This window comes from Eublepharis macularius, chromosome 14 (genome assembly GCF_028583425.1).
Source record: "Eublepharis macularius isolate TG4126 chromosome 14, MPM_Emac_v1.0, whole genome shotgun sequence".
Taxonomy (NCBI): Eukaryota; Metazoa; Chordata; class Lepidosauria; order Squamata; family Eublepharidae; genus Eublepharis; species Eublepharis macularius.
Window position 1 is genome coordinate 33,339,334 of NC_072803.1, and position 24,489 is coordinate 33,363,822.

General features: G+C 44.5%; 1 protein-coding gene across 1 annotated transcript in view; it reads right to left on the minus strand.

Annotated features, from left to right (window-relative positions):
- Nucleotides 1–24,489, minus strand: part of ZMAT4 (zinc finger matrin-type 4) — a 138,066-nt gene that overhangs the window by 59,027 nt on the left and 54,550 nt on the right. The window contains exons 3-4 of the mRNA XM_054998445.1: nucleotides 23,930–24,086; nucleotides 11,532–11,759 (exon numbers count right to left, since the gene is read on the minus strand). Of these exons, the coding sequence (XP_054854420.1) occupies nucleotides 11,532–11,759; nucleotides 23,930–24,086 (385 nt within the window). The remainder of the gene's footprint in view (nucleotides 1–11,531; nucleotides 11,760–23,929; nucleotides 24,087–24,489) is intronic.

Below are 24,489 nucleotides of genomic sequence, written 5' to 3' on the forward strand. Positions count from 1 at the left end.
AATCAGGGTAGGGACACAGATTCAGTATGGGATGTGCCATCACAGGCTGATAAGCTGAGCAGACCGTGAGCCAAGATAGATGTGAGGGCAGCCACCAGTTGATACCTGCATCTGCTCACACTCTGTTTCATAGGATTTGTAATTTTTTAACACAGAGCCAGATGCACAGGCTTGCTAGCTGATCAGCTTGCCTGGAGGCAGCCATGCTGCCCTAGTGTGCTGGGTGAGGGTGGGGATGGAGAGGAGGGGAGGGGAGGGAAGGGACTGCCCTGCTGGCTACTCATCCAGCTCCTCATTCACTCCACTCACACCCTGGATGGTGTTGTGGCGGTAGCTGCACATCTGAGAATTCAGGGAAGCCCACACAGCTCTGCCACCATCTTCTTCCTGGTCTTGCCTGCTTTCACTACCAAGTTGTCAACTTCCTCCTGGGAAACCAGGCAAGAGCAAGATGGCAGCAGTGAGCAACCACCAATCACAAAGAGTACAGGGAAGAGAAGGAAGCTGAGCAAGCAGACAGCAGAGGTGGCAGCGGCCAGGCGGATGGGGGCGAGGCAATCCATCCCCTCCTCCCAACACTGCACATCACAGTGAGGGCACACTGCTGGCCAAGTCAACTGGCCAGTGAGCCCACACACCTGACTCAAACTACAAATCCTGTGAAAACATAGTGTCAGCAGCCACAGGGATGAACCAGTGGTTGCCTTCGTGTCTAGCTTGGCCCTGAATAAGCTGCTTGAAAGCTCTGGCTTTTTAGAGCTTGAGGCTGTATGACTGGCTCCTTGGATCATGTGCTGGGGCCACTGTCATCTGACTCCAAACCAGGAGAGGAAGTGTAGATGACACTGTTGTTACTGAAGCTGCAGCAGCAGGCTTTGCAGCACAGGTTGTAAGGCGTTGGGGCCAGAACTAAACAGGATCCGGGTTCTCAAATCCCACTCCAGGTCCTTAAAATGTCTTATTGAGTCTTACTATTGGTGCACTTGTAATTGTTGATTTTATTGCATTATACTTTCAGTTGTTTGTATTATACATATTGGTTTTATTGCGAGCGATCTCCGGAGCTTTATCTTGAGAAGTGGGACATAAATACACCAAAAGGAACAAATAAACAAACGAGTTAATAAAGGAGAACTTGGGCTTCAAATGAGCCTCTCGGAGCAGAACTGCATGCTACATTTAGTTCCGTGATCACTTTTGCTTCTGAATACAGCTGCTGGCAGCAGACGAGAGTAGCATAGCTATGTCCCTGTTGCCAAGCACTGCCCTCGAGTTGCTTTTACCCCCACCAGGGAGAACGTACATTTTTTTTCTCCAATGGAAGGGCCTAATGGCTTAAAGTGATTTTTTTTCATTAGAAATGCAACAGAGGAAGAAAGAGTTTAAAAATTTCTCTCCACTGGTCCCCTGTGTTGTTCTTCCTCTCAAAAAAACAGCCTCAGCAGTTGTATTTGGAAATGAAAGGAAAATGCTTTATAAACGATCACAGAAATAAATGTAATATGGAGTTCCATCCTAGTAAATTGTTTCCAGGAAATTGTGGGCTGGAAACAAAGAAATGATGCAAATAAGTGGGCAGGGCCTGAGTTTTATCAATTCTAGGAAAACGGGGAAGGAGAGGTTACGGCTGCATTCAGATGTCGTAACAAACCAAGATTAAACAAGAGGTGAGCACAGTCAGTGAATATCCTGTGCTTCCATGCTCCCCTTGCTTCTCCTGCTTCAATGGAGTTTAAAACGTCCTAGTTTGGATCATATTTAGTGTTGCCGTATTCCCACTGGGGACAGGAGATCTCCTGCTCCCAGCAGGCTTTGCTCACTGGCACGCCATTGGCCAGCAGGAGAAATAATTTTTTTAAAAGGGCAATGGAGTGAAGTTACTTTCAGTTTCCCCCAAAAGTGACATCACATCTCTCTGGGAATTGCTGGAAACTCTGATAAAATCTTTCTCCGCAGTGGAGACCCAAAGCAGCTTACGTTGTCACCTTTCCTCCAGTTTATCCTTACAACAGCCCTGTGTTGAGTCCATAACTGGCCCAAGGTCACCCAACAAGCTTCCACGGCAGAGTGAGGATTCAAACCTGGGTCTCCTAGATTCTAGTCCAACACTCTAACCATATTGGTTATCATGACATATCCATTCCAGTTTAAGAGTTGAACTGGAGCAAAACCTCCATGTAGTCCTAGAAACTCCCACCTGTTTGGACAGATGCAGAAGGAAACATTTTGGCAATTGGAAGTACCTAGGGTTGCCAAATCTAGGTTGGGAAATTCCTGAAGATTTGGGGATGGATCTTGGGGGAGGGAGGGATTTGGAGAGAGGAGGGACCTCAGCAGGGTATAAAGCCATAGAGTCCACCCCCAAAGTTGCCATTTTCTCCAGGCTCCCTGATTTCTGTAGTCTGGAGATCAGTTGTAATTTCAGGAGATCTCGACATTCTACCTGGAGGTTGGCAACTCTAAATGTATTCAGGGAAAAGGAATAAAAGTTTTACAGCTGGCAGGCCAGAAACAGCTACGTGGAGCTGCTTGGGAGCTCCTGCAATGACCCCCCCCCCCCCCATCCCTGTTGACATTTCCAAGGCTGGCAGGGGGAAATAGGGGATGGGCCAGAAGTGAACATACTCAAGTGACATCAGTATGATGGGGTAACACTCTAGGATTTGCCCAAACACTGTGGTTTAACCATAGTGTTTTGGCTGAACCCTACAGTGTTGCCCTGACAAAATGACATCACTTCCGGGTTTTATTGTTGGAAATGACATTGCATGCCAGTGCACCTATCCTCACCCGCTAACTCCTCTTGAGGGAGGTGGTGGCTAGCAGCAGCTAGCACTGTAGGCGCTGCCCTGCCATTTGCTTTTGGGGGAACCGGTCTGATCTAGCTTTTGTGGGTTTCTGCCTGTCCCCTCCTTGTGCAGCATGTTCAGTTATAAACAAACAAGGATTACAAAACCAACATAAGCCTTCGTTTACTATCTCCTCATAAGGAAACTGACCCTGTCAAGAACTGCCCTTGGAACTTTCTTCCTCATATCTGTAAAACAGTATCACACTAGGTACTTTAACTGACACACTCCCAAATGCTGTCTTGAGAAGCGATGACAATCTCTGAAGGATAATAACCTTCTTAAAACAGAGGAACGTGTTTCCTATAAAATTAGACATAACGGGGCCTGTAAACGTCAGTCAAGGGCAACAACTCATTAGGGAAAACAAAAAATCTAAACCAAACAATCCTCTTGTATCACTCAGGAACAGAATGTTGTAAGGCTTTGAAGCTTGCTGCCAGGTACAAAAGGCTGTCAGCTGGTAGAATCAGAGTGTTTTTGCTGTTGCACTTTAGATCTTCTGGCTACTGGAGCAAGAGATTATGAAGGAATTGATTTGGCAGGTCTGAAAACCTTTGGGGGAAAACTCAAAAGAGATATTTGGGCTGGATTGTAATCAGAAAGACACGGATGTGCATTGCTGAACCAACCGGAAACCTTCTCATGATTAAGCCATGCGCTCAGTTTTCTGGGCTGTGAGATGCAGCCATGTGCTACATGGGTCTTGGATTATAATGAAACAGAAAGTGGTGTTCATAAGAAGCACTATTTATTCACTTAACGCTTGCTTGTTTTCTAAAAAAGAAATCTGAAGACAAGTAGCACCTAGATAGATTTACTTTTTTCTTCTTGTAGTTGAATTTTTTTTACACATTGAAAAGTGTCTCCTCTTTTGAATACATGCAAGTGCCTTAAACAGAACCAGTACTGTTGTTTATTCTGACATAACTCTCCAGGGTCTTGGGGAAAGAGAAACGTTTTCCCAACCTGGCTATTTTTTAACTAGGGATTTTTGGTGGGGAATGCATCTGAAATTATAATTCTCCAAATTCCTCACTTTTTTAAAAAAGTTCCAGATTCCCTGTTCTTACCTCTGAAGGGGAAACAAACCACCAGGAATCTTCTTTGCCCTTTCTGAGCTTGACTTTTATTGTTTGTACTATAGTTTAATCTGCTTTCTATCATGGTGACATGACTCTGTCGATCATACCAAGTCACAATTCGAGTCCAGCAGTACCTTAAAGACCAACAAGATTTTCAGACACGAAGGGAACATTGACTGCAAAGCAGTGGCTCCTGGTAATCTTGTTGGCCTTTAAGGTGCAACTGGACTCAGCCATTTTGCTGAGCTCCCTTCACCATACATACACAAAACAACATTTTGAATTCTTGGCATGATTGAATTCAGATCGGTGGGTTTAGATCACTTAAATTTATACTCACTTTTAGAGAGTTTCATTATATGCATAAATGGGAAAAAACCTGTGCTTGTTTTCCTGAGAAAGCTTGCACAAAGGCCTTGTAAAATGAAATTATCCCCCAGCCTTTTTGCCCAGTTGTGAGGCAGTGGAGACAGCCAAATTCCTCTTCCTCCTACTTCTGGAGTACCTACAAAAAAGCCACAACAGCAAAGTCCCAAGTACAAAGACCCTGAGGAAATATAGAGCCAAACTACAAGTGATGCCTGACACTAGTTGGACACTTGTCAGCTTCCCTCAAGTTTTGATGGGAAATGTAGGCAGCTTGGTGGAATGTTGGACAAGTGACAGTTGAAAAGTCCATTGGACAGCAGTCGGAGAGCCAAGCTGCAAGACCAGGATGTCTACATTTCCCATCAAAATTTGAGGGAAGCTGACAAGTGTCCAACTAGTGTCAGGCGTCACCTGTAGTTTGGCTCATAGTTCTGCAACTCCTGAATCCAGTGGAGTGGCTCCTGGACAGAGCTCCTTGCACTAAGGCTGCTTCAGGCTTTTCCTACATGCTACAAGGGGAAGGGGAGAATGGGAAATTGGAAGGCCCCACTGCTTCAACTCCACCACTAGCTTAGATGGAAAAAAGGGAGAAAAAGGGCTGGTGAGAAAGGGAGGGAGAGCCCAAGTTCAAGCCCAAAAGGATGTAGGGTCCCCTATGGTAAGGATGATTTCGATTTTCTCACCCATGTTCCAAACTGTGTTTGTTTCTCTTTTGTACAAATGGAATCCTTAACTTTCTACTTTCATGCCATTTCATGTTTTCATGCCATTTCATTTTCACATAAATGGTCACATTGTGCAGCATTACTCATGCAGAAACAAACATGATGTGCCATACAAATATGATAGATACTAATGATGTGTATATGCATATGTCTGCCTAAAGTTGTGTATAAAATTTGTGCAATCTGCTTGCTCAGTACAAACAAGTAAACTGACCCAGCAGCAGAAAGCAAGAAAGAGAAACATGAATGAATATGAGAGGGAAGGGAAGGAGGAACATTTGCCTATTCCTAGCCTCGTACTGGGATAGCACGATCAAAGGGGGGGATTGGCACTCTGAACTCCCCCAATTCAAACATTGTCAGACCGCATCTCAGCCGCTGAGAACCAGAACTTCCAATCCAATTTCTATGAGAAATGGTGGCCTTTTCTGGACTATAGGGAAAAGCAAAACAAATACTTGCAGTCAATACCTGACAATCTCAAAGTTATAGCAATTTTTTAAATTTTATGTTATTTCGTTGTCTTTACCACATATATTGTAAATACTGCCAAGGCAATTGATACGCTGTCTCGAGCACATGTTTATATTCATACTGTTTATATAGTTATATGGTTATATATTTGGGTTTTTTTACTATTGCATATTGTCAAAAATTCAAAAATAAAAATTAAAAAAAACCTGTCAGTGTCAGTTGTTCAGAAACACAAGCCCACTAAACAAACTGTCTGTGAAGGGCTGAAAAGTTTTGTGCTGAGACCTAGAGGGGGACCCGCATCACACATCACTCTGCTCAAGCTCACTGTCAAACCTTGGGATAGGCACATGATGGAGTATCATTTGAAACTCCTCACTACTGCCCGGGAGGATACTGAATTACTGGGGAAAGCTGGCCAATTCAGTGCATCCAAACAATGAATTTAAGCAAATGTCTCTTTTCAGTTCCCAGATGAAGAAGAAAAACTAAGTGATGCATAACGGGTACAGCATGACCCAACACAACTCAAGCAAGGAAATACACCCTGGAGTCTATTCACAGGAGGCACCAGGCAGATTCATACTGTTTTGTGCTTCCTCTTTCCACTGAGGAAGGAAGTTTTAGGGGCTGCCTTTCACAGACTCCGGTAAGGATACTGTTTTGCAGTTTCTGTTTATTTAGAAATGTGCAAGTATAGTGTGTAGGACCAGGCAAGCATCTTGACAAGCGAGGCTAGTGTTTAAAACAGCATCAGTTCCCCCGCAAAGTAAGCAACACGCCCTTGCAAGCTGCCCCAAGGCTGTTTCTCATTCAGCAGCTGCAAAATCCAGACTTTGCTGGTTGCCTCTGGAACTGCCAAACTTTTTCTCTCCTGCCACACACACACGCAGGGTGAAAGCTGCTTTCTGCACTCACCCACTTAGTTGTGACTTGCATTCCTGGCTCTGAGAACATCACTTAGTCATCAATATGCATCAAATATCATGCTATACCAAAGCCGAGCGAGTCATCTGTTCACTGGAAAGAGCTCAAAACACCATTCCCTAATGCTACAATTAACAAAATGAAGAGGAGTGACTTTGCCCCAGTGACAGAGCACCTGATTTCTTGCTAAAGGCCCCAGGTTCAATGGCTGGCATCTCAATATAAAGGATTTCAGGTAGCAGTTTGGGGAAAACATTTTTTTCTCCCTGTGGTCCTGATGAGCCATCCTCCATCTCAATACTGGGCTGGATCCACACATCCCTGAATGCTACACTACTGTTGCACTGCAGCAATTATTCACAACTTGATTGGTTACTCCAGCTCTAAATGAATGCTATAGCACAATGATAGTGCAATAACCACACATCATTAGATGCAGCCCTGGGCTGGATAGATCAATGGTCTGACTTGGCATAAGGCGATATTATATTCATATGGCCCTGGAAAAAAACCTCTCCATGCATGTCAATAGCTATAATATTAAAGAAAAGACTGGGCTGAACTCTGTTGCCGAATGGGAAATGTGAATTGGAAGTATTCAAGAAGCAATTCCCCTGCTTCAATCTGAGAAAGCACAGCTCAAGAGAACCCAGGGAGCATCACAGCTCCTGTTACATAATTGCAGGGGCAATCAAATCCTTGATAGGGATACAGAGCTGCTTCCAGCACTGCAGGCAGGATGGTGGTTCTCCATCGTGGGGATCTCCTGCTCCACATTGTCCATCTCTGAAAAGGCAGAAAGAGGCTTTCTTTGTTTCTGGCTACAGGGTTCTAGCAAATGAGCCTTGCAGGCTTTGACCTGAGGTTCATCAAGTCCAGCATTCTGGTTCCAACAGCAGCTAGCCAGAAGCCTCTGAGAAGCCTACTAGGAGCACCTTCTCTTGTACGTGGCTGTTCTTTCTATTACTGGATGAAGCCTTGCCCTAAAAGCTTGCACTGGAGCCATGTAGTGTGATTTAAACTTCAAACAATGATGTTAAGAAGGGGGAGGGCACAAGGGTAAGGAAGAATTATTCTGATGGCACAACCAGCATGTGTATGAGGGCATGTGATTTTACAGCTAAATATGCGTGGTTATATTTTTCTTTAGTTACTATATTTAACCAGTATATTTTAGCTACCCCAACGGTTCCTGTGGAGCTGTGTAACATAGTATGAGTCTCAAAAAAGTAAAAAAGATGGAGGCAGTGGTGAATTATCTCTAGCATCTGGTATTCAAAAGTATATGGGAAGTTTCATTCAGCTGTCTTGGTAAAGGATAGGGCACGTAGCCTGTCGTGCATCAAATCAGGACGGGTATTGGGCATGTGATTGTGGTTAAGACCAGACTGTACTCAAATCATTCCAAACTTTTTCATGTGATGTGCAGTAGGTCTACCCTGGCAACTGTCCATTCCAAAGGAAGGGCAACACTGTGGGCATAATTTTCATAAATCCCTGGAGGTTGCCCTATTGTAGAAGAGAGATCTGACAGTGGCCATTTTACACTGTAGTTACAGGTGTTTTGCACCAGAGGGCACCGGAGAATAAGGCCCACCAAGTCTAAATGCAAAGGCTGTTATGCTAGAATAAGATATAAAATGAAATTCAAACATATGGCTTGGCAAATAAAGAGAAAGGCCTATTTCCATCTCACAGATAACATTACTATGAGGCATTCTGTAGCTGAATTGGTTGCCTTGGGGCAGGCAAGAGGAGAATCCCTCCATCTTTACAATTTTAATATATTCCGCAGAACACTTGTGGCATGTGCTCGTCCCCAAGAGAAGAATGCTGCCCATTACAGGAGGATTTAATAATACGTGATTTATCTACAAACTCAACCTGCATTTTACAGAGCGCAACCTCTCCCCCCACCACTACCACATTCGAATACACAATATATAACGTGCACCAATTGCTCCAGGAAAGCCTTCAATTTTCAGCTCCCTTTGGTGAAATATAAATGGAAAAACACTCTACATTTGATGGATTTCTAGTTAATAGTACTTGACAACAGGAAGTCTGAGGCATTAAAAAAATTCCCAGGGTGTTCTCCCCTGATTTCTCATGATGGCACTTTTTCAGACCCTGGAGATGTGTGTTGTTAAGTGGAAATTTTATAATAATAAAGAGATTTTGCTAGAGAAACAAGTTTTGGTGGAGTTCCTATAACCCAAAGCAGTGAGCCCTAGTGAAAGCTATAAATGCCTTTTCCATAGAGGAAACTAGCTGAGATTTTGTGGCATCACCAAGCTGGGGCATTTTCCTTCAACCCCCACATGTCCTCATAGAGGCTATCCTATCCTGAAGAATTTCGCTGAGATGCCTGTCTAGTCTTTTATAAGAGGCCTCTCAGGGACCTATATTGGCAGTAGGGAGCCTTTGTGGCACTGAAAATAAACTTCTATGTGGCCTGGTTATAGGTGGATTCATGCGGCATTAGTCCACTGGGCATCCACTGGGCAGAGCATGCACTGGGGGGACTCCTGCTATCCCACAGGCTTCTGTGATCTCAGTTAAAGGAGGTCTGACTCAAACAGGAAATCCCCAGAAAGCCCAGCAGCCATGATTGGAATGAGCACAACATTGTGCAGATGCTCCTTTACAAACAGGGGCATAGTGCTGTCCGTTCTGGGAAAATTCCTGTGTGGAAACAGCGAGAGAGTAAGCTCCAGAGAACTAGATCCAGAAAGCAGAGAGGCTGACTTCTGCAGCACCAAGGAGAGCTCCCAGGCAAGACAGATGTTGTTTAGCTATCTGGGCCTGAGCTCAACTTAGAATCTAAGCACCAAAACAAGCTTCAGAGTGCCCAAGTTCCACCTCTGACAGCTGTGGGCCAGCAGTAGTTCAGCCTGGTGCCAAATCTGCAGTCCTTTAGGCGCTTGGCAAAGACTTTTTATTTACCAAGCTTTTAAGTTGCTGCCCCATAATACCTGTTTACAATTTCCTCCTTTTCCGCCTTATGCTGCTGATTTTGAGATGATGTTACTTCATGATCTTTATTCTCATGTTTAACTGATCTTAGATTGGCTTTGTTTTATCTGTTGCTGCTGCTTTTATGGTTTTATCTGAGAAGTTCTTTCATGTTTCACTTTAGCAATTATTATATTTTTATTGTTACTATATTAAGCTTGTTGTTTTTGTTTTAGTGAAATTAGCATGAACCACAAGGAGAAGGGCAAGATTCAAGTGCAGTAGCACCTTAAAGACCAGTAAGATTTTCAGGGTATGAGCTTTCGCGAGTCAAGGCTCCCACCATCTGATACATGGAAGGGGTGGGGATATAAATATTTTGTCAATACATTTAAAGGGCCACAGTTCTGGACGAGACTGGTTTCACTGTACCTCTCTGCTGGACACTTTAAGAGAATGAAAATCCTTATGTGGTTGGTGAAGTGATAGAACTCCATATCGGAGTTCTTTGCTTCAAAGGTGTGTCAGAGAAGGAAGGAATTCTGTCTGGTTTCCCATTTTCTGGGTCAGAGCCAAATCTCCACTTGGGTAGCCTGCAGAATATTCTCCCTTAGGCCAGCTAAGGGCTTGTGGCATTCCACATCGCTGCCAGAGGTCTAGTTGAGCATTATGTTGATCACTCCAGATAAGAAGGCTTAACACTTGATTCCTCCCCTGATGTGTTGGACGTGGCATCATCGGGCATCTAGAGGCCCCCAAACCAGAGATATGCACCTTTCTAAGCCCACTGATGTTAATGGATTTAGAACAATATAACTCTGCCTGGGATCACATTGCCAGTCTCCTCAACTGAGGAACCAGAAACTGCCCCATAGTGCCTTATCTTCCTCCCAAGGATCCATCCTTTGACATTCCTGAGATGCCTGGAAGAGTTTTTACCCTTCTCCTTACTTCAAGAGCGGGATGTTAAAAGTAGATTAAAACATAGAGCTAGTATTAAATTCACTTTAACACACACTAAACATAGGTTGTTTTGCCATTACTACTGGATTAGACATTCATCTTGGGTGAACAGACCTTTTAGAGTCTCCCCTATCTCAACACAAGGTTTTCTCAACAAAGAGGTTAGATTTATTATTTATCATACACAGAGGACATACAACTGCAGTATAAGCAAACAAAATGCTGTTACTTGCCCTAGGTGACATAAGATTATCATTTACTTGTTACAGGAGACACATTACAAGAAGTAATTGCTTCTGGGTTAGAAATCAAAGCCCCTTCTGCCTCCTTGGCAGAAGGTAAAGTTAGCTGAACATATCTTTGGCTAGTTCCAGGTTGACAATAATTTAGCAATAGCTTTGGCTATATCCTTATTGGAAAGGTAGGAAAAGTTTGAGAATTAGCTGAAGGTCCCAGGGGAGTAGAAATTATTCTCCTGCTGGAAGCTAATATGTGAATTACGCTAAGTAAGGCAGCTGAATCTCACCAGTTCTCAGAAACAATGCCTTGTCCTCCACCCCAGGCAGAACACAAGGAAAATCACAGTCAGACTTGCCCTAGCAAGATATTGGGGGTGATTTGCTGATGACAGGAAATAGTAACTACATGCAGCTTGGCCCCTTCAAAATGGAAGCAATTTGGCCCATGTGGTTGCAATAACAACAGAGGATTATTCTTCATGCAGACATTATCGTAACACTATTATTGTAACACTACATGCTAGTTCCCTTGTATGCTCTTGATCATGAAATTTGCTTGCCTATAGCCCAGACATAACAGTAACTCACCATGTTGTTTTGGTGAATTTTACTATGATTGTTAAGCAGACAAAAAGAGGGCTTGCAATGGTTGCTCTAACTGGGAGCTTTGGCAGATCAAGTACGGGTTCCCTTTGAGACCACTGGGGCTCCAGGTGAAAAGAGGGGATTGAAAGAAATAAAAACTGGGGGAAGTTGCTGGACTGCCTAGAATCCTCCTAACCCTGGGAATTGGGGGGTGAAAGAGGACCATTCATATCTGACAATGGCTTGCTGCACCCAGAACAACTTGCACACGGTTGTAATTTCAGTGCTGGGGAGACATCACAATCTTCTCCTTTCCCAGCCTGCCGGAAGATTCGTGCTGATGTTTTGCAAGTCACTTACCCCTTAACTCTCCTAGGTCCAGTGTCTTCCCTAGTTGCTCTAATAAATCGGCCCGGGCTGCATTCTTTTTGTGCTTTTTCCCATCGTAGTGTTGCTGTGCCATCATTGGGTTGTTAAACCAAGCAGCACAGAGCTGGCAATACCTGTCAGAGTCTCTTCTCTGGTGGGGGGGAGAAACCACTGGAGTGCTATCCACATGTGGTTGCTTTAGGGAACTCAGGTTGGTCTCTGCAAGAAGGAAAAAAGGAAGTTTATACACTCGATTACCCAAGTTTCTATTCTGTTTATCAATTCAATTTTTTTTAACGTTTATACTCCATTCTACAGCACTTTACTCTTAAGGCAAATTACAGAGAATATACATAACACAGTTAGAAGTAAATGGCATCTTCTTTGTTATTGAGCCTAATTTTAGATCACATTTTCCCCGGAGGTGTCCATGGATCAGGTAGAGAGGCATGTTCTGATGTTTTGCACTTCCCAGTTGTGGCTGTGCCTGGTTTGGGCCATGGAGCATGGAGACACAGTGCAGACATTCTCACCTGCACCGTTTTCTCATCCTGAAGTGGCCTCGGTGGTGCTATTTGCCCCACTGGGGGATGCACAGGTACTGAGGAACAGCACATCACATTTCACAACCAGGCACCATTTCAGGGGAGGAAAATAGTATGGGGGACAGATTAAGCCCCCTCCTTTATAAACCACATTCCCAATCCAAATCAGGCTCACACATTTGGGGGCAGGCATGACAGAACTTCAGAGCATGCCTCTTCACATGACCCAGGAGCATCCCAGGGAAAACATAATGTGTCAGGCCCTTTGCCCAAGAGGAATCGATCTCTTTCCCTCTCCTCCCGTGTGGTGGTTGGCAGCTGATTTGGAACAGATTTGATCAGAATGGTTGGCACACGCCCACACAGAAATAGGTGAACTGAAAGTCTGAGAATGTGCAACCTGTTTACTAGTGGTGCTAAAGAGAACTTTAAATAAGACTAACATACTCAGATCAGCCAAAAATGTCTGTTATGGTAACAGTCTCTATGGGCGCAATTGTGTGGTAGGCAGGCAATCATTTGCAGAATATGGCCCCTTTGTGAGGTGAAATTTGACAAACTAGCACTACGGGTGGCCATACCTGCATAAACAGTGTTCTCCACTGGAAGTCAGGGCCAGAACTGGGGCAAGTGTGAAGTCCTAAAAAATTGTAGAATGTAGTGGTATGTTGCCCAGGCAAAAGTGGAAGATTCCTAGTATTTGTATCAGGCTGAGCCAATCCAAAGGCGCCAAACTGCCTGCCAATCACAGGGGCTGATACTGCATATCCCTTGGCTTTGAGACTGGAGCACATAGTCCAAGGGAGCTCACTGGACTAAATCCTGGCCTCAGGCCATAAGGATCCTGTTCCAAATTCTAGAGTCTGTGACAAAAAGAAAAATAACATCTCTTAATTGTCAATGAACTGGGGTGAGTGAGCCCCCTCCCACTTCGACTGCAGATAAAAGACTATGCAATTGCTTCTCATCTTACATTCTCAAGCAAACACATTTCTTAGGAGAGGAATCAAATAGGTACATTTTCAGCCAGATTCTGATTCCTTCCTCACATCAAAAAGGCTTCTTTCCCCTTTTTTGACTCAACTTTAATGAGATCACATCTACAGTGAACTTCAAGGTGATGGAACCTTGATTATCTGACTCCTTAGAGGTTTCTGGGGGGCGGGGAGGGGAATAACAACATAATATTCCACATGCATAATTATGATCTCAACATTTCCACAACAAAATAGAACTCTTCCTCTAGAACTACGTGTAATCATATCTGTCACACACACACACAGAAGGAAAATAATTTTTTTAAGGTATTTAGTTTTGGGGGTGATGATGTCCCACACTGAGTTACTATTATTTCTGAAGCCCTGATCTGTGAGCCATAGAGGAAGAGAAGAAGAAAGAAAGCTGATCTTTCACACAGGTAAGATCAAAGCACATTAGGAAAATGAGGTCCTTGGTGCATTCAGCTGTGGAAAGATGGAAAAATTTCTTCTCTGTGGCATTTATTTTCTCTTTCCAATCACCTCATTTTACCCCTAAGAAAACAACTTCTTTTTCTTTCCCATAAAGCAATGACCTTGTCTACTCATCTCCTAGCTGTTGTTGCTGAGATAGATTTTTTTTATAAGATATGCTAATTAACAAATTCACCCTACTGTTTGCCTTGGATATGAACTTTGGTTCAGACCTTCATCTGGGAAAAGGTTTGAAAGGATGCAGTGAAAGGATGCGGTACGAGTCCCACCGCTGCACAGAAAGCTTCTCACATCCACTCATGCAGAAGCCTAGTTTGCATGATTTCTTCCCCTTCGAAAGGGGAGAAAGAATCAGGCAAACTGGGCCTTCATATGATAGGGTATGCAAGCAGTCCAGGAATCCAGTACACACTAGAGGCTACCTGGGAAAAAGAAGTGTGGGGCTTGTGCCACTCCTTCTGTCTGCTATTCTGCACTGCCCTGGGCTGAGTATGTGAATGGTAGGGGTCAGGGGAAGCTATGCAGCTAAAGATAATACTATAACATACTTGTCTTAGCGGGTTTCAGATGACTCACATTAATCCTGGTGCGCCTGCGCGGGCGCAGCAGGATAAAAACTGCACCGTGAAACACTGCCTCTGGGGGGTGCCGCTGGCAGTGGATGGCCAGGCGAGCCTGCTTGGCCCTCTGCTGCCAGGCTACGTAGCTCAGCTGGAGGAGGAGGGATGAATGACGCAGCGCAGGATGACTGACGTGCCTGCAAGTCCTGGTGGAGCCTGGGAGACGGGGTAGGGGCGAAGCACCTGCCGCCCCTGAGCACTGCCAGAGCCAAGGTGCACCTCTCTCAGCAAAGCCGGAGTGAGGATGAAGCACCCACCGCCCCTGAGCCCTGCCGGAGCTGAGGTGCACCTCTCTTGGCAAAGCCAGAGCCCAGAGCAGCATCCCCAGCTCCAGCGGGGCTCACAGGATGGTGATCACCCCCCTTTGTCTCAGCCCTCCCCAGACCCCCCCTTGCCCCTATCTGCCAACCTTCCCCAGACCCCTCCTGCCTCTCAGCTCTCTGCAGACCCCCCTTGCCCCTCCACCTGCAGTCCTTCCCAGACCCCTCCTGCCTCTCAGCACTCTCCAGACCCCCCTTGCGCCCTACCTGCCAACCCTCCCCAGACCCCTCCTGCCTCTCAGCCCTTCCCAGACCCCCTGCCTGCCCTCTAGCCCTTCCCAGACCCCCCTGCCTGCCTGCCAGCCCTTCCCTCATCCCCCTGCCTGCCAGCCAGCCCTTCCCAGACCCCTCCCTGCCAGCCAGCCCTTCCCAGACCCCTCCCTGCCAGCCCCAGCTTTCTAGAGCCTGTTGTATTTATTTGCACAACTGGCTTTGTTTCTAGTCTACCATAATAAGCAAGATTGTTCATATCATACAACAAAAAATGTACCAACTCAAAGTCTGCACCCCAGTTCAACTAAACAAGCATGCATGGGTTGCATAAAAGTGCCCCTCATTATGCAGAGATTCTTTGGCAAGGATTTGGAGGATGATGCGCAAGTGCAGAGCAGTATGCATGAATTTTATAGGAGTCAGGCTAACATCATAAAGAAAAATGATAAAACATCAGTCAACCATTTTGAGCCATTAACCTAACAAAGGAATGGCCAGCTGATGTTTGCAGTAATAGTATTACTGATCACAATGGGACACTTGGTAAGAGCCCGGAGGGAACCATAATGACTATCCAAGTTACAAAAGAAAGTAACAAAAGCAATGAAGGAATGGTTTTAAAAAAGCAGAAGGAAAAACAGGAAAACAAATTTCATACTGATACCTATTTTCTTTTCAAACTTTGTTTGAAAGTCACTAAAATACATCCTGTGGCTTAAGAAAACCCATTTGGAACAATCAGGTTTGAATTATGACCATTTTGGAACACTGGTTCTTTGGACTTCCCCACCACATTCTGTCCTTCTGTTTGTACCCATGCGTAAATAAGGGGTTTGCTCCAGACTATTTACCACTGACCCCCACCTTCCTATTTCAGACCCCCCCTCCTGTTGTTCATCTGGGCCCCATATCCCTTCAAGAGCATCATTTTGTGGAGATCAGTGGTGGGTAAAGAGAGGCGGGAAAGTTCTATTCCACTGTCAATGTCAATGTCAATGTCAATGTCAATGTCAATGTCAATGTCAATGTCAATGTCAATGTCAATGTCAATGTCAAGATAGATAGATAGATAGATAGATAGATAGATAGATAGATAGATAGATAGATAGATAGATAGATAGATAGATAGATAGATAGATAGATAGATAGATAGATAGATAGATAGATAGATAGATAGATAGATAGATAGATAGATAGATAGATAGATGTACATGGGTAGCTGCCAACTGCATCTGACAAAGTCGGTTCTGGACCCAAACCAGGGGAGCAGGGAGGTCTCCCACTATTACAGGGAACCTCCAGCCTGTTTGGAATCATATGCAAAACTGGAAGTGACATTACATTGTTTTAACCACAGAGTTTGGGATGAATCCATTGTGCACTGGTGCAACACCAAACAGCTTGCCCTGCCCTCCCAAATTCTCCCACAGGAGTGCCAGCTGCCACAAAGCTTTTACCACCATAAACTTTACATTTCTACAAGGCTCTTGGTCGCTTTGCTGCAACACACAGCTACTGCTCTGGTTCTTTCTATCTCTCTACCTGTCTAGCTAGCTAGCTATCAGGGATGAGCAAACGTTCCCACTAATCACCATCAATGCTCAACATGGCCCATCTGTGTATACTTAAATCCAGACACTGGAGCTAGGAATAGACAAGATACATCTTCCTACAAATCTGAGAAGAAAACCCAGGTTTGCAGAAAAATTTGAAATCTAAAAACAAAATAAAATGGGGGTGGGGGGTAAAATCCCCAAATAACAGAAACAGCACCTGTAACTTTAAGAAATAAATGCCCTCAGTGTAAGCTGCACTGTATCTTCTTTGAAGAAAAAGGATATAAATGAAGTAACGAAACAATATATAGACCAGAATATGGAGAGCAGATAAAAGGCAGGTTGCTTGGTGGTTGGGAAGGAAGCAAGGGTATGGGGGCTGACAGGAAGAGAGGAAGAGGAAATTGTATGGAAAGTAGTGTAGGAATAGAGGAGAGATTGAGGTGACCCCTGCAAATCTTTGCAGGTTCCCTACTGCGCAGCTGAGCTTGGCCTGGCAGCTAGTACCATACAGATTTTTCCTAAGAACAGGCTGCCAGGGGAAGGGAAGGAGGTAAAGCTGAAGAACAGGGGGACAAATAAAAGTAGATTGACTGGTGGGTGGGAAGGAGCGATGGGAAAGAGGAAATAATGGCGAAGGTGAAAATGAGATGCTCCCCACAAGTCCTTGTGAGTCCTACTCTTGTAACATCTAAGAGGCAAGGATGCCACTCCATGGAGATAAAATCTGCAGGGGGGGGCACAAACTGGACTAAGATATATATATTTCCACTAGAGTTGCCAGGTCCCTTTACCCTCCTGATGGGAGGGGGGCACCCTGGCACTCACCAGTCTTTGCACATGTGTGCTCCCGGGGCCTGCACGATGACGTTGCAGGAGTGACATTACTGCACCACCCCAGGAGAGCGCCAGGGAGAACTGTCCCTCTGCCTCCCCCCCACCAGCCAGGTGAGTGGTGGGGGGGCAGAGGGTGGGAGCAGGTGATCCCTGCCCCCACTGGGGGAAGAGCAATCCTAATTTCCACAAATCTGGATTTCCCCCCAGGTTTGCAGAATAATATAAAAAATCTTTAAAAGCTGGGGACCTGCTACTTCTCCCAAGAAACAAGGATTTCACTGCATGCACAAACATCATGGGGGAAAACCTGCAAGTAGTATGGTGCATGACAACTACAAACTCCCCACACCCAACCTTGTAAAAAAGAGAAGGAAGTGTGGGGCTGGATTAAGGAGACGGTAGGGGAAAATGAACTGCAGGGACTGAGGGGGGAGAAAAAGAGGTGGCAAGCGGGGAAGGAAGAAAAAACAACCTGTTGAAGAGAGGAAAATGCAGCTGGGTAAGTGGCAAAGGGGAAGAAGAACTATTTAGAGGTTGGAGAGACCAGGAGGAGAGAACTAAAACAGTGGAGGGAGGGGGGGGGACAAAGAAAAAGTGGAGGGAGGGAAGCGTCAGTCAAGCTGCCAGGGGAAGGGAAGGAGGTAAAGCTGAAGGCGTAGGAGGGGAGAAGTGGGGGCCAGCAGAGGGAATGGGATTTCCCACCCCCACACATCCTTGTAGGTTCCAAACTTGTTCATATATATTTTTAGCAATGGTTTTCATTCTCCAGTTTTCACTGTAGGATTTATATATTTGTTTGTAGGCATGTACAAAATACAGTATTTATACATACAACATACAAATAATGTGTGGTTCTGTTTGATGGTTGTTGTGGGTTTTCCGGGCTGTATTGCCGTGGTCTTGGCATTGTAGTTCCTGACGTTTCGCCAGCAGCTGTGGCTGGCATCTTCAGAGGTGTAGCACCAAAAGACAGAGATCTCTCAGTGTCACAGTGTGGAAAAGATGTAGGTCATTTGTATCTACTCAGGAGGGGTGGGGTTGAGCTGAGTCATCCTGTAAGAGTTTCCCAGGGTGTGGAATGCTAATGGCGGGAGGCTTCACTGTGTCCTGGGGAGGTTCTTTTGCATATGGATTGGTACTTGATGTGCTAATCTTCTCTGCAGGGCTATTGTCGGGGATAGAATGTTTTGTTAGCCTGGTGTTTTTCAGAACTGGAAACCATGCTCTGTTCATTCTTAAGGTTTCTTCTTTCCTGTTGAAGTTTTGCTTATGCTTGTGAATTTCAATGGCTTCCCTGTGCAGTCTGACAAAGTAGTTGGAAGTGTTGTCCAGTATTTTGGTGTCCTGGAATAAGATACTGTGCCCTGTTTGCGTTAGGCTATGTTCAGCCACTGCTGATTTTTCAGGTTGTCCAAGTCTGCAGTGTCTTTCATGTTCCTTTATTCTTGTCTGGATGCTACGCTTTGTGGTCCCGATGTAAACTTGTCCACAGCTGCAGAGGTGAGGGGGTCTCTACTGTCTTTTGCTGATCGTAGCATCTGTTGTATTTTTCGGGTGGGTCTGAATACTGCTTGAAGGTTATGCTTTTTCATAAGCTTTCCCATCTGATCAGTAATTCCTTTGATATATGGCAAAAACACTTTTCCTGTAGGAGACTGTTTTTCCTTGGTTGTTTGATTCATCCTGGGTTTGATTGCTCTTCGGATTTCATTTCTGGAGTAGCCATTTGCCTGAAGTGCGTGGTTTAGATGATTAATTTCCTCATTGAGAAAGTGCGGCTCACATATCCGTCTTGCACGATCGTCTTGCAACCAAGGAAAAACAGTCTCCTACAGGAAAAGTGTTTTTGCCATATATCAAAGGAATTACTGATCAGATGGGAAAGCTTATGAAAAAGCATAACCTTCAAGCAGTATTCAGACCCACCCGAAAAATACAACAGATGCTACGATCAGCAAAAGACAGTAGAGACCCCCTCACCTCTGCAGGAGTATACCGTATACCCTGCAGCTGTGGACAAGTTTACATCGGGACCACAAAGCGTAGCATCCAGACAAGAATAAAGGAACATGAAAGACACTGCAGACTTGGACAACCTGAAAAATCAGCAGTGGCTGAACATAGCCTAACGCAAACAGGGCACAGTATCTTATTCCAGGACACCAAAATACTGGACAACACTTCCAACTACTTTGTCAGACTGCACAGGGAAGCCATTGAAATTCACAAGCATAAGCAAAACTTCAACAGGAAAGAAGAAACCTTAAGAATGAACAGAGCATGGTTTCCAGTTCTGAAAAACACCAGGCTAACAAAACATTCTATCCCCGACAATAGCCCTGCAGAGAAGATTAGCACATCAAGTACCAATCCATATGCAAAAGAACCTCCCCAGGACACAGTGAAGCCTCCCGCCATTAGCATTCCACACCCTGGGAAACTCTTACAGGATGACTCAGCTCAACCCCACCCCTCCTGAGTAGATACAAATGACCTACATCTTTTCCACACTGTGACACTGAGAGATCTCTGTCTTTTGGTGCTACACCTCTGAAGATGCCAGCCACAGCTGCTGGCGAAACGTCAGGAACTACAATGCCAAGACCACGGCAATACAGCCCGGAAAACCCACAACAACCATCGTTCTCCGGCCGTGAAAGCCTTCGACAATACATTGTGGTTCTGTTTTATTGATGCACAAACAATACTGTAAAATTATGCACTTTTTATAGGGGAAATGTGGTGCAAGGAAACAGGAAAGGATATGAAAACAGAGAATCAGGAGCTCAGTTCACACCAAGGAGAAACCAGGTCAAAATGAAACACTTCAGTCAAGATAGCAGTGATGAGAACATTGAAACCATCTGTTTCTTTGGGCTCTTTTTGCACTATTACCTGCCTGGTGGCATCTTTGTGGGTTTCTCGTGGTCAGCTTGCTTTTCAGAAGCTGCTTGGGAACGTGGCCCGATTCTTGTTGTACTCTTGCAACTTAGGCAGGAGTTTCATACCTCATCCTTCTTCATCCCTTCCCATTTTGCCCCAGGCATTTTTCCTTTTATACACACTGCAGTGTAAAAATGGTTACCGGGGATTATTTTTTAATAGAAACATTGGAGCCCAGTAACAAACAATATCTTCTACAGCCTTGAGGAAAATAATCAGCCTTGATCTTCTCTTCCCTTCCAGCATCTAGGATTTTCTGTAATAGCCGCATAGGAGGGCTTTGGGTGTCTGGCACCTTGTAAATAAAAAAATGACTGTTACACATCGGTAGAACTGCAGGAGTTTGTCGTTGGACATGATGTTTCACGATGCCTCTGGCTATAAAGCTAAAGATTTTGTACTTCTGGTCAGCCTTTTTCTTGTTTATTAGTTTTCTGATGCCCTAGAGGGGATTGGGATAGCATAACTCGCCATGGCTGATAGTATTCTCAGAATTTATATCTGCTGCTTGCCAAAAATGTACGACTGAAGCTAGCGGACTCTACACTGGCTGTACTGAGTCTAGACTATGTTGGCATTTTAACAACAGAGTCAAGTCAAACCCAGGTTTTGGATTGCTATCCTGCATTAAACTAAAACTGAAAGCAAGCAGTTGAGGAATTTTCAAGGCAAACAGCCAAGGGAAGCCAATAAAATTCCCATAAAACTAGTAACATTTCTCAAGGAAGAGTGGTCCTTGCATTTCTAGACAGACATTAGCGATGACAGGATGTTCCTTATTTTGTTTCTTCCTAAATTCATTCACATTTTTATCAATGGTTTTAGTCCTGTTTTTTGCTGTTGGTTTGTTTGGACTGCACACATGCGTTGTATAGATATATTTACATGATGAATATGGCACTGATGTGTATGGTATGTGTCATTTATACACAGACTACACATCAGGAGGCATGGCTGCAGACAGAAGGGGAGAACCTGACATTGGGAAGCTGTTTTTCAGTGCTATACCTTTATTCAGCAACTGTCTGATTCTGCCCTTAGGTGTTTAAATTGTATAGCTAAAATGAAATACTGTTTTTAATGGCTTACTAGTGGCAAGGCTGCTAAAATACATCACAGGACCACACAAAGATTTCCCCTGCCACATCACACACCACCCAGACTCAACCCAATAATATTTAAAAAAAATGACTTGCTGTTCGCCTCGGAAATATCAGGTTTTCTTTATCTATTCACATGTGGAAATACAAATGTGTAAACTGTCTATCTTGAATAACATCTAACATTTGTTCTGTGTTTTTGATAGTAAGGCCCAGACAAACATATTTTTAAATACCTGAAGGTAGCATCTAGGAAGCCTTCTGGTGAGTGGCATTACCAGGAGAAAAGGGGAGGTTTAATTAAAAGCAGGCTAAAATCCATCAAGGGCACAGAATGACGGAGCAACACATTTAACATTACTTTGTAAATAAAAAATGAAAAAAGCAAACAGTTCTAATTTCCCTGTAGGGCTTCAGCACAGTTAGGCTGCTTCTACCCAGGGATTCTTCCCAGCAAAGAAAACAAAAATCTCCTGTACTAAATGGGGGCATTCATACGACATTGGTGTTCCGTGGAGTTCCCCTTTAAGCTAGAGAAAAAATAAACCTGTTTTACTCTAGCTCCAGAGCCTCGTGGCACAGAGTGGTAAGCTACAGTACTGCAGTCCAAGCTCTGCTCATGACCTGAGTTCAATCCTGGCAGAAGCCGGGTTCAGGTAGCCGGCTCAACTTTGACTCAGCCTTCCACCCTTCCGAAGTCAGTAAAATGAGTACTCAGTTTCCTGGGGCTAAAGTGTAGATGACTGGGGAAGGCAATGGCAAACCACCCCATAACAAAAAGTCTGCCAAGAAAACACATGGTACGACATCCACCCATGGGTCAGTAATGACTTGGTGCTTGCCTTTACCTTTAAAAAAAAAATCTAGCTCCAAGGGGTATCTACAAAGTGGCTGTAGGGAATAAATGTGTGGACATTCCATCTCCACTATTGGGAGAATGGAAAGCTCCACTTTCAAAATGGTGCAGGGCAGCTTATGGCCACATTACACTCTCTACTTTTTAACCCTTTAAAGGGCTTTCGCCTTTCTCTGGGTTAGCATCCGCTGCTCCTGAGGGTCAAGTGAGGCCAACATGCCCTCCAAAGCCACCTCATGAAGGCCTTATCAAGCCTCAGACTGGTGAGGAAAAGGGGTTAGCAGCACTCTACGTCTTCCTCCTTTCTTTCTACTGCTGTACCATGTAGACAGTTCGCTGGAGAGAGGGCTAGCATGTCCTCCCAGGCCTGAGTCCTTGGCCCTGATGAAGGAACAGGGTTGCCATCTCCATGTACTTCCACCTTTGCTGCTGTTGCTTCCACAGTGGAGGTGCCATTTTGTGCCTCTGTGTGGAACCAACCCATGTGGAAACAGTCTAAGCCAATTTAAAAACTTCATTTTGTTAGTGCAAGTGCCGTATACTAAAATCTAACACTGATATCAGTGTTCTTTTCATTTTTAAAATACTGCTTCCTTCTCTCCTTTTCTATTTTTATGCATAATAAAGCAGCATTTAAAAAATAAACAGTAAGATTTATATTTTAAAAGTAAAATGGAAAATGCCTTCAGATATATTGCATTTTGGAACAGTGGTTCTGTTGCTGGTCTGATCTCCCCCAATCCAGAACCGACTAATCAAGCAAACTTCTGCCTCTTCTCAGTGTTCCTCTTGTTGTAAAACAAGATCACCCACATCTTTTATCGTTCTCCCAGCAGACGCTGGCAACTTGGCACACCATGCATGGGAACGTATCTCTAGCAGACATGCTGCATCCTGCGCCACCTTGTTCTTGGATTTGATTGTTTTGCTGTTCTGTCACCTCTTTCCCTGCTTCATTATCTTCCAATGCTGATAGAGAAGCTGGGAATTGTTTCCATGAAAGAGTGCTGTCCTGAGCTTGTAACATCTGCCATGAGGAAATGGTGCATTACTTCAGTTCCTCAGGCCCTCAAGGTGGTACAGGCCACCCAAATTTTGCACCCCTTTTCTCTCCCTTTCAGTGACCCCTACCAGTAGTAGGAACTCAAGCACTTTTCTGGTATGCTCCTATTTGCCATACTAATACATTCATCACTACATTTTCTGTTGCGGATTCAGGTGCAATGGTGAAAACTCAGCTTCTTTGTCTTCATTAGAGGTTTGCAAGGATTTCATGGTTAAGCAAACAATAAGATGACTAAATGATCAGCTGTCAACATTTGACATTTTAAAAGTGAACATTAACAGGTTCTACGTTCCTGGGGCCTCAGTGAAGTGTATGGCAGGCAAAATTCAAGAGGCCAACCAATGAAAAAAGTTTTTAAAATACCAGTTTACACACACACACACTCAAGTTCAGAACAAAATGATAATCTACTCGCTACAAGAGTTGGAAGGAGAAAGAAATGAATTTGCTGAGCTGTCAGTTAATAGGAGTTCCAGCATTGGTTATGCGCAGCCAAAGGGGACAGCAACAACTTCCAACATGCAACCAAATGTTCACAAAACATGAACATGCAGATACTTTTGGAGTGTCAGAGCCCAGCAGGCTTGGATGATGGGCTGATGATCATCTAGAGGAATAAAGGAGACCATAATGAGCATCAGCAACTTTTTTTAAAAGGTTGCCATGGCAAAGGGAGCAATGAACAGCTGCTTTTGTTCCATTTTCTTCCTTTGCTGTCCCAAATAGACAGAGACAGGAGGGACGTAGCTCCAGTCACTCCTGTTTCAGCTCAGCAAGAATCCAGGGCAAGAATCAGAACAGACAAGAGTGTTCCATCCCTTCAAAAAAAAACCCTCTTAGCTTCAATAGCGTTGGACCTACCTGTGGCCTTTAATGTTGGCTGCTCTCCTAGCAACAGTTTTAACCTTTTGGCGTGGATCTTCCCTTGATAGTGTGACTCAGCCACCACGGCTGAAGTAAAGGACATGTTGCACAGCGTGCAGCACTTGTTCTTATCCACTGAGTCATCGTCACTGCCCTGAAAGGTGAGAAAAAAGAACCAAAGATGTTAGCTACCAGCCGTGACAGAGGTGGCAGGCAGAGCCATTTTTGCAGGCAAGCTCTGGTCCAGCTAATCATTTTATTCTAGAGTTTGGAAGGTCCTAGAGTTTTCAGGCCCTGGCCTGGATAGCCCAGGCAAGCCCAATCTCATCAGATCTCAGAATCTAAGCAGGGTCGGCCTTGGTTAGTCATTGGATGGGAGACCTCCAGCGAAGACCAGGGTTGCTGAGGCAGGAAATGGCAAACCACCTCTGTTAGAGCTAAACTACAAGAGACAAATTACATGAGGATGTGCACGTGAAGGGAGTCATAATGTTAGCTGGGTTTTAAAAGACAGATCAGAAGGCTTTTCAATTTCCCCTCTCTTCAGGCTCTGTCAG